The 13,751-nt window shown below is 45.2% G+C and overlaps 1 protein-coding gene across 4 annotated transcripts in view; it reads right to left on the reverse strand.

The window, feature by feature from the left end:
- Window positions 1-13,751, reverse strand: part of trim44 (tripartite motif containing 44) — a 68,053-nt gene that overhangs the window by 31,219 nt on the left and 23,083 nt on the right. For all 4 annotated transcript variants that reach the window (XM_029696661.1, XM_029696660.1, XM_029696659.1 and 1 more), the window contains exon 4: window positions 3,503-3,787. In XM_029696661.1, the coding sequence (XP_029552521.1) occupies window positions 3,503-3,787 (285 nt within the window). The remainder of the gene's footprint in view (window positions 1-3,502; window positions 3,788-13,751) is intronic.

Genomic DNA, 13,751 nt, shown 5'->3' on the forward strand with positions numbered 1-13,751 from the left:
TAGGGTCTTCTCTCTATCTCGTTCCCTATCTTGTATCTCTTGCACAGACACACACACAAATGTTTCTATTTGTACCTCATCATACACACACACACATATATCCCTAAGGCATCTCAAACACTGTACATGTCTCTCTTTCTCTCTCTCTCTCTCTCTCTCTCCTATAGGCATCTCTAAGTCACAGCAGGAGTTACTCAAAGCAGAAATGACTTACAGGAGAGAACAAACAGGGCAACCATCACCATTCAATTAGGCCCTTAATGAACTCAGCCCACCATGAGCCGATCATTTCACCCAGGAAAGCAATCTGCAGGCTGGCCACTGCCATTACTACATCCCTCCGTCTCTCCCTGACTGCCAGCCCCCCTGCCTGGCTCCTGCCTGAGAGGCTCCACCAGGGAAGAGAACAGTCCAGTCTCCAACAGTTAAACTATAGCAGTTGAGTAATGGGCAAGGAGGATCTTTTAATTTACCCCTGTAGAAATAAGAGCCTTCTCTTAACTAGTATGAGGGAGGAGGAGTGTGTGGAGAGGGGAATGGGGAGGGGGTGTGTGCATGTGAGTGAGTGAGAATACATATGAGTATGTGTGTATGTATGTAAATGTCAATGTGTCACTGTATGAGTGTGCGAGTAATGGTGTGGGCGTATGAGAAAGTAACCTTGGCAGGGATTGGTATGTAGAAGAGGTACAGTATTTCCAGCTGGTGTCTCTCTGTATGTGTGTACCTGACAAGCAGCCAGAGGACATACATAGATACACTTAAGCCCCCAGCTATGCAGTGCTAAACATGTTTACATCTAAGAACCCACCCTAGTTTTACACAAGCAGCTTCCCAAATAAAAAAACCTGCTCTCAGGGCATTTTGTATTATTCTCCGGGTAAATCCGGGACATTCCATTTAGTATGATATGTTACGTTTCATATAGTCTGTAATAATTTGTGGATAATCATCACCCATTTCATATGATATGTTATGAATTACAATTCGTATTACATGTCACGAATTTGCAAATTATATATGTTACAAATTTGCAAAACGTATGATATGTTGCAAAATCTAGCTAGGTGGCCAACTTTAGCTAGCTGGCCTACGTTAGCTAGGTTAGGGGTTAGGGTTAGCTAACATGCTAAGTAGTTGCAAAGTTGATCAAAAGTAGTAAGTAGTTGAAAAGTTGCTAATTAGCTAAAATGCTAAAGTTGTCCGTGATGAGATTTGAAATCAAAACCTTTGGGTTTCTAAACATTCGCGTTATACGCCTGCCCATCCACCAAAAACAACCACCCTACTTTAATGTTTGCCTTAAGTAACCATCTGTCTTATGCAACCATACCAAATGTAACATATGGTACTAATTTGAGTGACCCGGATTTACATTTACTATGTTAGTTTGGTCTCATAGACTAGGCATGAGTAAAAAAAAAAAAAGTGGTGTAAACTGATTTTATCCCTTTGTACTTCATACCAATCAACATGCAGATGCCTGCTGTGCCTTTTCAGATATCCGAGTTTGATGGTGGGTTAGGATGAAATTTCCCCTAGACATTTATATAGTGTGACAACCCTCCCACTCCGTCTGCCGTATTCTCTCTCTTTGCTCTTGTTTCCTTATTGGGAGGGTTGTCAGCTACATGGGAAACACCTGGGCCCGGGTGTGTCCCAGGATAAAGAGACCTCTTCCACATTCATTGGGGAGACTCTCTCCATGCAGACACACTATGGTTTATTTGTATATAGGTTGCTTTAGTTAATAAATATATATTTTGTTATTCCTTGTCTCCACGTTGTCTCCCTTTTGTTATGAACTTTGAGCCGGTTCGTGACAAGTGGGGGCTCTTCCGGGATTTTGAACGTATTGTGTTTGGGAGAGAATGTGGAGTTAATGTTAAATTCTGTAGGTGCTCTGTTTGTATATTTTGTTAGTTTGTTTGAGTTTGATAGGCCCAGTATTGGTTGCCTTTGTTTGTTTGGTTGTGTACTGCGTTGGAGAGAGTACATTGGTTAGTTTCCAGGCCCCTGCCCAGCCTAGAAACTCTTGTTCTACTCGCTGTTGGGACATCGGTCTGAGGAGGTGAGTACAATCAGCTATGTACCTCGGTGGGAGATTTGGGTAGGGTAGGGAAACTTACTATCCGGAGCTATAGCCTTTTTCCCCTGATAGGCTTAGCGACGTGTTTCATTTTGCAATACGTTGGGCATGGTGAATGTTTGTTATTTTTGTGTGGTGTCTGTGGACTGAGCAGTTGTCTCGGGGGCACATCCGTGGCTTGGGGGGAATCTTCCAGCGTGCTGGGGGGTTTATTTCCTTGCCAGCGGGCTACAGTGCATAATTACCCACCGCAAATCCGCACGAAGACTAGGGTTGAGTTATTGTAGGTTTTGAGGAAGCTCCATATCCCATCTCTTTTCTGTGGTGCCCAGTGTGATTGTCATTTCTCTTGTTGTGGTCTGGTGTGCTCAGCAGAGGGGTTGAGCGAGATAATTAGACTATGGCGTCTAATGTAGATGAGCTCGTACGCTTTCCAGGGGAACAGTAAGAATTATGTACTGAAGAACAGCTGTTGATCGTGGAACATTATGATTGAAATTCTGTTACGTTAGTGACTATGAGTCGTTGGGAAGTGACTGAGTCGTTGGGAAGTGACTGAGTCGTTGGGAAGTGACTGAGTCGTTGGGAAGTGACTGAGTCGTTGGGAAGTGACTGAGTCGTTGGGAAGTGACTGAGTCGTTGGGAAGTGACTGAGTCATTGGGAGATGTTGTAGAAATTAGGAAGGACCCCGAGATGTTCTTTTCGTTGGAGCTTGTAGTTGACGTGGTCTCTTGTTTGCCCTGTTCCTGAATGTTTACGTGACTGACCATTGTTTGGTATTGTCAGGTTCTATCTCTCCTGTCTGTTCCCTTCTGGTCTCGTTTTCTTCTTTCCTCTTAAACGTTGCTTCCTGTGCGCAAAGGTTGCTGAGGTCTGGGGAGGAGGAGGTTGGCTGGGGCAAGTGGAAGTATGAACATGTAACCACTCATCAATTTGGGACGCAGAGGCTGGTACGTTGTTCCTGGGTCCTTGTTGGTCCCCGGTTTTATCGGGGGGGGGTAGTGACGACCCTTCCACTCCGTCTGCCGTATTCTCTCTCTTTGCTCTTGTTTCCTTATTAGGATGCCAGTGGGCGGAGTTGGGAGGGTTGTAAAGCTACATGGGAAACACCTGGGCCCGGGTGTGTCCCAGGATAAAGGCACCTCTTCCACATTCATTGGGGAAGACTCTCTCCATGCAGACACACTATGGTTTATTTGTATATAGGTTACTTTAGTTAATAAATATATATTTTGTTATTCCTTGTCTCCACGTTGTCTCCCTTTTGTTATGAACTTTGAGCCGGTTCACAAGAGGTCAGTTATAAGGTCGGTGCTGCGTTACACACCCAATGATGCACTGATCCAAGATCAGTGCCTACAGTGGTAACATCTACCCTGACAATGGTGGTGTATAAGGGAGAGGTGCCTCACCGCTGGTCTGGGGCATGGTCCTCCCTGGGCTAGGGCAGCTACTCCGGCTCCAGGCTGTGCCTCGGCCTGGTCCAGCTGACCCAGCTGCTGCGTGATGCAGGCCATCTCCTCCTGGAGCCGCTCGGTGTGGACGGTGATCTCAGCGATCTTCTCGGCGGCGGCGGCGGTCAGGAAGGCTTCCTTCAGGTCCACTAGGTGGAGGGTCCTCTTCTCCTCCAGACGAACCAGCCGGTGGAGCTCATCAAACTGACTGTTGACATACGCCTCCAACTGCTCTGTAGACATCTAGAGAGGAGAGGAGAGTGAGAGAGCAAGAGAGAGAGCGAGAGAGATGGAAGGATGTAAAAGGTGAAGAGATGTGAGGAAGAATAGTAGGATAAAAAGGTGTGACAGTCGCATTGACGTCTACAGACAGTTGCCCTGAGTCAGTGTTTCCCCTATATCAATTTCGCCCAAAAAAGATAACATTTTTATTTTTTTGTAAATCAGGATTGTACATTTTTTTGTAAACTTAAACAACTAAAACACTCTTTTGATGTGGTTCACAGCAGCACTAACGGGTGTGTTGACATGACAACTGCGTTGGAGTTTTGAACGACCCTTGCCCCCTTTTGTTCCATTCTGGCTGAAGACCTAGCTAGCCAGTAACTAGCTAACACCAGACACAGATGAAGACCTAGCTAGCCAGTAACTAGCTAACACCAGACACAGATGAAGACCTAGCTAGCCAGTAACTAGCTAACACCAGACACAGATGAAAAGGGGAAACATAAGTATCTTTGCCATAGATGAATATGGTAAACTTTTAATTATATTTACTGACACCCTACAATCAAATATTCCCAACAGAAGAGTAGCTCTCTAGCTATTGAAACCACACCCCTCTGCAAACACTCCTTATTTGATGTTGGTTACGGTACTTATTTAAATTAGGTAAGAAAATATCATGTTACCGTTGGTGTATTAAAATGATGATGTCACCCTATACATTTAATAATCCTGAATCCAAGTGTTTGATACGGGGAGACTAGTAACTTTATGATCAAACTTTATCAATGTAAAAGCAATATTCATTTTTCATTAGGAAATTATCTTTAAAATAGTCAAATGTTGTCTCTGCGGCCAAGAGGAGAGCCACTACAATTTAGGTCGAAGACTGCATCATTGACTATGCCCACCACCTAAGCCCCATTTTGATCCAGAAAAACCCCTGAAGAGGCAAGTTTAAACATATTTGTAGAATATTTTGGGGGGTTTCAATTAGGTAAATGCAGATGGGCAGCCTATTTATTGAATAAAGCAATGCTGCATTAGTTGGGCTACAGGTTATAATGCTTTTAAAGGGGAAATTATATTTTGGATGGTGTCAGCATAATTTAATTTAAATTGATTTTGGTGTAGAATGTCCTTTTAAAAAGTCACCAGAAGTGACCTCACAGTCGTTTTACAACTTGAAAGGAGTTCCCCTGTTGTAAATTCAATTGATTGGACATGATTTGGAAAAGCACACACCTGTCTATATAAATGTCCCACAGTTGACAGTGAATGTCAGATCAAAAACCAAGCCATGAGATCAAAGGAAGGCACAGATCTGGGGAAGGGTACCAAAAAATGTCTGCAGCATTGAAGGTCCCAAAGAACAGTGGCCTCCATCATTCTTAACTGGAAGAAGTTTGGAACCACCAAGACTCTTCCTAGAGCTGGCCGCCAGCCAAACTGCGCAATCGGGGGAGAAGGGCCTTGGTCAAGGAATGGACAGATAACCTGATGGTCACTCTGACAGAGCTCCAGAGTTCCTCTGTGGAGATGGGAGAACATTCCAGAAGGACAACCATCTCTGCAGTACTCCACCAATCAGGCCTTTATGGTAGAGTGGCAAGATGAAATCCACTCCTCAGTAGAAGGCACATGACAGCCCACTTGGAGTTTGCCAAAAGGCCCCTAAAGGACTCTCAGACCATGAGAAACAAGATTCTCTGGTCTGATGAAACCTAGATTGAACTATTTGGCCTGAATGCCAAGCGTCACGTCTGGGGGAAACCTGGCGCTGTCCCAACAGTGAAGCACGGTGGTGGGAGCAGCATAATGCTGCGGGCAGGGACTGGGAGACTAGTCAGGATCGAGGGAAAGATGAACAGAGCTAAGTAGAGAGAGATCCTTGATGAAAACCTGCTCCAGAGCACTCAGGACCTTAGAGTGGGGCAAAGGTTCATCTTCCAACAGGACAATGACCCTAAACACACAGCCAAGAGAACGCAGGAGTGGCTTCGGGACAAGTCTCAATATACTTGAGTGGCCCAGCCAGAGCCCAGAATTGAACTAGATCGAACATCTCTGGAGAGACCTGAAAATGGCTGTGCAGCGACACTCCCCATCCAACCTGAAAGTATCTGCAGAGAAGAATGGGAGAAACTCCCCAAATACTGGCGTGCCAAGCTTGTAGCGTCATACCCAATAAGAATGGGCTACAATAGCCGGACCCCTTCTACTGCTGGTACGCCGATACTTCACGACTGGACCACGACGTAATCTGCTCGAGGGGGTACTCAACTGGCCCCTACATCGCGACGTCCCCTGAATGCCCATCTGCTAGCCGTGGCCCGCTAGCTGTCTAGAGAATATTGGACTTTTAGCTGTATGGATCCATCGGACAATTTCTTGGGCCACTATACCTATTTTACCAATTGGACTTGGACCCCTCTGCTACTCGGAACCCTACTAATCCATCACGACTGGTCTATCGACGTCACCGCACGCGGAGGCTAAAACAGAATTTCCCCCCCGTCAAGACGTCCCTTTAAGGCCCTTCTGCTAGCTTGCTAGCCCCAGCCTGCTAGCTGTCTGAATCGCCGTGTCTCCAGCCAGCCCAACCACTCACTGGACCCCTATGATCACCAGGCTACGCATGCCCCTCCCTAATATCAATATGCCTTGTCCATTACTGTCCTGGTTAGTGATTGTCTTATTTCACTGTAGAGCCCCTAGCCCTGCTCAATATGCCTTAACCAACTATTTAGTTTCACCTCCCACATATGCGGTGACATCACCTGGTTTAAACGTCTCGAGACAATATCTCTCTCTCTCATCATTACTCAATGCCTAGGTTTACCTCCAATGTACTCACATCCTACCATACCTCTGTCTGTACCTTATACCTTGAATCTATTCTATCGCGCCCAGAAACCTGCTCCTTTTACTCTCTGTTCCGAACGCACTAGGTGACCAGTTCTGATAGCCTTTAGCCGTACACTTATCCCACTCCTCCTCTGTTCCTCTGGTGATGTAGAGGTTAATCCAGGCCCTGCAGTGCTTAGCTCCACTCCTACTCCCCAGGTACCCTCATTTGTTGACTTCTGTAACTGTAAAAGTCTTGGTTTCATGCATTAGAAGCCTCCTCCCTGAGTTTGTTTTATTCACTGCTTTAGCACACTCTGCCAACTCGGATGTCCTTGCCGTGTCTGAATCCTGGTTTAGGAAGACCACCAAAAACCTTGACATTTCCATCACTAACTATAACATTTTCCGACAAGATAGAACTGCCAAAGGGGGCGGTGTTGCAATCTACTGCAGAGAGAGAACTCTGCAGAGTTCTGTCTTACTATCCAGGTCTGTAGCCAAACAATTCGAGCTTCTACTTTTAAAAATCCACCTTTCCAGAAACAAGTCTCTCTCCGTTGCCGCTTGCTATAGACCACCCTCTGCCCCAGCTGTGCCCTGGACACCATATGTGAATTGATTGCCCCCAATCGATCTTCAGAGCTTGTGCTGCTAGGTGACCTAAACTGAGACATGCTTAACACCCCGGCCATCCTAAAATCTAAGCTAGATGCCCTCAATCTCACACAAATGATCAATGAACCCACCAGGTACAACCCCAAATCCGTAAACACGGGCACCCTCATAGATATCATCCTAACAAACTTGCCCTCCAAATACACCTCTGCTGTTTTCAATCAAGATCTCAGCGATCACTGCCTCATTGCCTGCATCTGTAATGGGTCAGCGGTCAAACGACCACCCCTCATCACTGTCAAAAGCTCCCTAAAACACTTCAGCGAGCAGGCCTTTCTAATCGACCTGGCCCGGGTATCCTGGAAGGATATTGACCTCATCCCGTCAGTAGAGGATGCCTGGTTATTCTTTAAAAGTGCCTTCCTCACCATCTTAAATAAGCATACCCCATTCAAAAAATGTAGAACCAGGAACAGATATAACCCTTGGTTCTCTCCCAACCTGACTGCCCTTGACCAGCACAAAAACATCCTGTGGCGTTCTGCATTAGTATTGAATAGCCCCCGTGATATGCAACTTTTCAGGGAAGATAGGAACAAATATACACAGGCAGTCAGGAAAGCTAAGGCTATTTTTTTAAGCAGAAATTTGCATCCTGTAGCACAAACTCAAAAAAGTTCTGGGACACTAAAGTCCATGGAGAATAAGAGCACCTCCTCCCAGCTGCCCACTGCACTGAGGCTAGGAAACACTGTCACCACTGATAAATACAATATAATTGAGAATTTCAATAAGCATTTTTCAACAGCTGGCCATGCTTTCCACCTGGCTACCCCTACCCCGATCAACAGCCCACCACAGTAATTCGTCCAAGCCTCCCCCATTTCTCCTTCACCAAAATCCAGATAGCTGATGTTCTGAAAGAGCTGCAAAATCTGGACCCCTACAAATCAGCTGGGCTAGAGAATCTGGACCCTTTCTTCCTAAAACTATCTGCCGAAATTGTTGCAACCCCTACTACTAGCCTGTTCAACCTCTCTTTCGTATCGTCTGAGATTCCCATAAATTGGAAAGCTGCCGCGGTCATCCCCCTCTTCAAAAGTGGAGACACTCTAGACCCAAACTGCTACAGACCTATATCTATCCTACCCTGCCTTTCAAAGGTCTTCGAAAGCCAAGTTAACAAACAGATTACCGACCATTTTGAATCCCACTGTACCTTCTCCGCTATACAATCTGGTTTCAGAGCTGGTCATGGGTGCATCTCAGCCACGCTCAAGGTCCTAAACGATATCATAGCCGCCATCGATAAGAGACATTACTGTGCAGCCGTATTCATCGACCTGGCCAAGGCTTTCGACTCTGTCAATCACATTCTTATCGGCAGACTCAACAGCCTTGGTTTCTCAAATGATTGCCTCGCCTGGTTCACCAACTATTTCTCTGATAGAGTTCAGTGTGTCAAATCGGAGGGCCTGTTGTCCGGACCTCTGGCAGTCTCTATGGGGGTGCCACAGGGTTCAATTCTCAGGCAGACTTTCTTCTCTGTATAAAACAAAAATGATGTCACTCTTGCTGCTCGTGCTTCTCTGATCCACCTCTACGCAGACGACACCATTCTGTATACCTCTGGCCCTTCTTTGGACACTGTGTTACCTAACCTCCAGACGAGCTTCAATGCCATAAACTCTCCTTCCATGGCCTCCAACTGCTCTTAAACGCAAGTAAAACTAAATGCATGCTCTTCAACAGATCGCTGCCCACACCTGCCCGCCCGTCCAGCATCACTTCTCTGGAAGGTTTTGACTTAAAATATGTGGACGACTACAAATACCTAGGTGTCTGGTTAGACTGTAAACTCTCCTTCCAGACTCACATTAAGCATCTCCAATCCAAAATTAAATCTAGAAACGGCTTCCTATTTCACAACAAAGCATACTTCATGCTGCCAAACATACCCTCGTAAAACTGACCATCCTACCGATCCTCGACTTCGGCGATGTAATTTACAAAATAGCCTCCAACACTCTACTCAACAAATTGGATGCAGTCTACACAGTGCCATCCGTTTTGTCACCAAAGCCCCAGATACTAACCACCACTGCAACCCGTACTCTCTCGTAGGCTGGCCCTCGCTTCATACTTGTCGCCAAACCCACTGGCTCCAGGTCATCTACAAGTCTCTGCTAGGTAATGCCCCACCTTATCTCAGCTCACTGGTCACCATAGCAGCACCCACCCGTAGCACGCGCTCCAGCTGGTATATGTCACTGGTCACCCCCAAAGCCAATTCCTCCTTTGGCCGCCTTTCCTTCCAGTTCTCTGCTGCCAATGACTGGAACAAACTTCAAAAATCACTGAAGCTGGAGACTCATATCTCCCTCACTAGCTTTAAGCACCAGCTGTCAGAGCAGCTCACAGATCACTGCACCTGTACATAGCCCATCTGTAAATAGCCCATCCAACTACCTCATCCCCATAATGTATTTATTTATCTTGCTCCGTTGCACCCCAGTATCTCTACTTGCATATTTATCTCCTGCACATCTACCATTCCAGTGTTTAATTGCTATATTGTAATTACATCGCCACCATGGTCTATTTATTGGCTTACCTCCCTTATCTCACCTCATTTGCTCACATTGTATATAGACTTGTTTTTGTACTGTATTATTGACTGTATGTTTGTTTTACTACCTCATTTGCACATGCTGTATATAGACTTTTCTACTGTATGTTTGTTTATTACATGTGTAACTGTGTTGTTGTATGTGTCAAACTGCCTTGCTTTATCTTGGCCAGGTCGCAGTTGCAAATGAGAACTTGTTCTCAACTAGCCTACCTGGTTAAATAAAGGTAAAATAAAAAAAAGAATCAAGGCTGTAATCGCTGCCAAAGGTGCTTCAACAAAGTACTGAGTAAAGGGTCGGATTTTTAAAATATTCAGTTGAAGTCGGAAGTTTACATACACTTAGGTTGGAGTCATTAAAACTCATTTTTCAACCACTCCATTGTTAACAAACTATAGTTTTGGCAAGTCGGTTAGGACATCTACTTTGTGCATGACACAAGTAATTTGTCCAACAATTGTTTACAGACAGATTATTTCACTTATAATTCACTGTATCACAAGTCCAGTGGGTCAGAAGTTTACATACGCTAAGTTGACTATGCCTTTAATAAACAGCTTGGAAAATTCCAGAAAATGATTTGAGTGAATTGGAGGTATACCTGTGGATGTATTTCAAGGTCTACCTTCAAACTCAGTGCCTCTTTGCTTGACATCATGGGAAAATCAAAAGCAATCAGTCAAAGACGTCAGGAAAAAAAATTGTAGACCTCCACAAGTCTCGTTCATCCTTGGGAGCAATTTCCAAACGCCTGAAGGTACCATGTTCATCTGTACAAACAATAGTAAGTATAAACACCATGGGACTACGCAGCCATCATACCACTCAGGAAGGAGACACATTCTGTCTCCTAGAGATGAACGTACTTTGGTGCGAAAAGTGTAAATTACTCCCAGAACACCAGCAAAGGACCTTGTGAAGATGCTGGAGGAAACAGGTACAAACGTATCTATATCCACAGTAAAATGAGTCCTATATCAACATAACCTGAAAGGCCGCTCAGCAAGGAAGAAGCCACTGCTCCAAAACCGCCATAAAAAAAGCCAGACTACAGTTTGCAACTGCACATGGGGACAAAGATTGTACTTTTTGGAGAAATGTCCTCTGGTCTGATGAAACAAAAATAGAACTGTTTGGCCATAATGACCATCGTTATGTTTGGAAGAAAAAGGGGGATGCTTGCAAGCCAAAGAACACCATCCCAACTGTGAAGCTCGGGGGTGGCAGCATCATGTTGTGGGGGTGCTTTGCTGCATATATTATGTGGATATATTGAAGCAACATCTCAAGACATCAGTCAGGAAGTCAAAGCTTGGTTGCAAATGGGTCTTCCAAATGGAAAATGACCCCAAGCATACTTCCAAAGTTGTGGCAAAATGGCTTAAGGACAATAAAGTCAAGGTATTGGAGTGGCCATCACAAAGCCCTGACCTCAATCCCATAGAACATTTGTGGGCAGAAAGGAAAAAACATGTGCGAGCAAGGAGGCCTACAAACCTGACACGGTTACACCAGCTCTGTCAGGAGGAATGGGCCAAACTTCACCCAACTTACTGTGGGAAGCTTGTGGAAGGCTACCCGAAACGTTTGACCCAAGTTAAACAATTTAAGGGCAATGCTACCAAATCCTAATTGAGTGTATGTAAATTTCTGACCCACCGGGAATGTGATGAAAGAAATAAAAGCTGAAATAAATAATTCTCTCTACTATTATTCTGACATTTCACATTCTTAAAATAAAGTGGTGATCCTAACTGACCTAAGACAAGGAATTTTTACTAGGATTACTAGGAAACTACTGTTTTTTAATGGAATATCTACATAGGCCCCTTATCAAGCACCATCACTCCTGTCTTCCAATGGCACGTTTTGTTAGCTAATCCAAGTTGATCATTTTAAAAGGCTAATTGATTATTAGAAAACCCTTTTGCAAATATGTTAGCACAGCTGAAAACTGTTGTTCTGATTAAAGAAGCAAAAAAAACTGGCCTTTACTCTTGTTGAGTATCTGGAGCATCAGCAATTGTGGGTTTGATTATGGGCTCAAAATGGCCAGAAATAAAGAACTTTTTTCTGAAAATCATCAGTCTATTCTTGTTCTGCGAAATGAAGGTTGTTCCATGCGAGAAATTGCCAAGAAACTGAAGCTCTCGTACAATGCTGAGATATGGCTTTTTCTTTGCAACTCTGCGTAGAAGACCAACTTCCCGGAGTTGCCTCTTCACTGTTGACGTTGAGACTGGTGTTTTGCGGGTACTATTTAATGAAGCTGCCATTTTATAATAATGCTGCAACGTAACAAAATGTGGAAAAAGTCAAGGCGTCTGAATACTTTCCGAAAGCACTGTAGACATAAAACTGTGAACAGTGACCGAGACGGGGAGAGCGAGTGCATAAATGTAGAAGTAAAAAAGACATAAGGAGACTATAAAAGAATAGAGGATGATGAGGTAAAAGACTAGCACCAGACGGTAACAGAGAGGGAGAGGTATAGCGAGAGATCGACACACAAATAGCAAAATAAATCAAGACCATGAAAGAGTGTGAAAAAAAGAAAGAGGATGGGGTAAGTAACTGCCAGGCCTCAACCTCCGCTTGTTTTTTTTAACAGTCTCTCTCTATTTCTTTCTTTCTCTCTGTCTCTCTCTGAGTAGTGCATCTCCTCCCCAGGCTCTCCTCCACGGTGCCAGTCTGTAGATAGAGACCTCAGAGCCATCTGCACCGCCGCCATGCCATCTGTTTGGCTTTCAGGGCAATTGAACTCCTAACTGAGATTGCATTTTAATCAATTTCCCAGCTCCCCAGGCTTCTGGGCTCTCTTTAGCTACGACTCATTAGCATACGACACCTTCACTAGCAGGCCCCTCGCTGGGACGCCTCCGCCTCCAACGCATCATAGACGGTGATGCATTGAGGAGCTCCAGCCAGCCCCCTGTCAAGGTCTCATAGCACCCCCTCTGCCCCTGAATGCCCTCATGTCACCTTACCTGCCCTCAACATCTCTCACATTACCTCCTATCTTTACCTCCTTTCCTTCATCCCTCCCCCTAACTGCTCCAGTGGAGCAGTTTCACAGAAGTTAGCATAGAGGAGGCCATTGGATGAGGCCATTGGAGACCAAAGTCTTGTCAGTAACTGCCATTTCTGCACAAGCAATCAGATTCTCCAAATTACCCCCCAACTCAACAGAGAGATTTAAAACATTTAATTAACTTTTTTTGTATGGGGGGATAGAAACATGCCCATCACTCATTCAGATCCCAGGAAAATCGAATCACAGCAAATTAGTAGGCATGGAGTCAGTGTACCGAATCTAAAAGTTGTTTTTTCAGTCCCAGCTATCCTATTAGCTTTAACACAGATCAATCTGAGAAATAAGATCATCCATTGAAGAATTAAAAGGGAAGGACATTTCAGTCAGCATAGCTTGCAGCAAGGTTCTTAGGTCATGTCCCGAATGCAAAAACATGTCATCAATCTGGCACAGTTGACACATTCTCTCACCACCTCTCCCATCCTCCAGGCCCTCGATTGAGCCCCCTGCCCTTTCCTGCTGGGTCCCCACGACCCCTGCACCAGATGGGGGACATGCTCCTAGCACTGCCCCCCTGTTTGTGGAGCATGGCCCTCTGCCCTTGGACCTCTCTCCCTGGGATGGAGCTGAGCACCTGCCCTGATAGTGAGAGGGGAGGCAGCCATCCGTGCTTCATTTACACTGGAACAGACCGAGGCCTCCAACTGGAGACACCAGAGAGAGCGGGTACAGGACTTAATGAAGAGAAAGAGCGAGAGAAACAAAGAGAGAGAGGGGGGCAAAGTGAGAGAGAGAGGCAAGGAGAGAGAGGGCACACTGGCAAGGCCATGGGCATTGAGCTACTGTGCCTCCA

The sequence above is a fragment of the Salmo trutta genome, chromosome 17 (genome assembly GCF_901001165.1).
Source record: "Salmo trutta chromosome 17, fSalTru1.1, whole genome shotgun sequence".
Lineage (NCBI taxonomy): Eukaryota > Metazoa > Chordata > Actinopteri > Salmoniformes > Salmonidae > Salmo > Salmo trutta.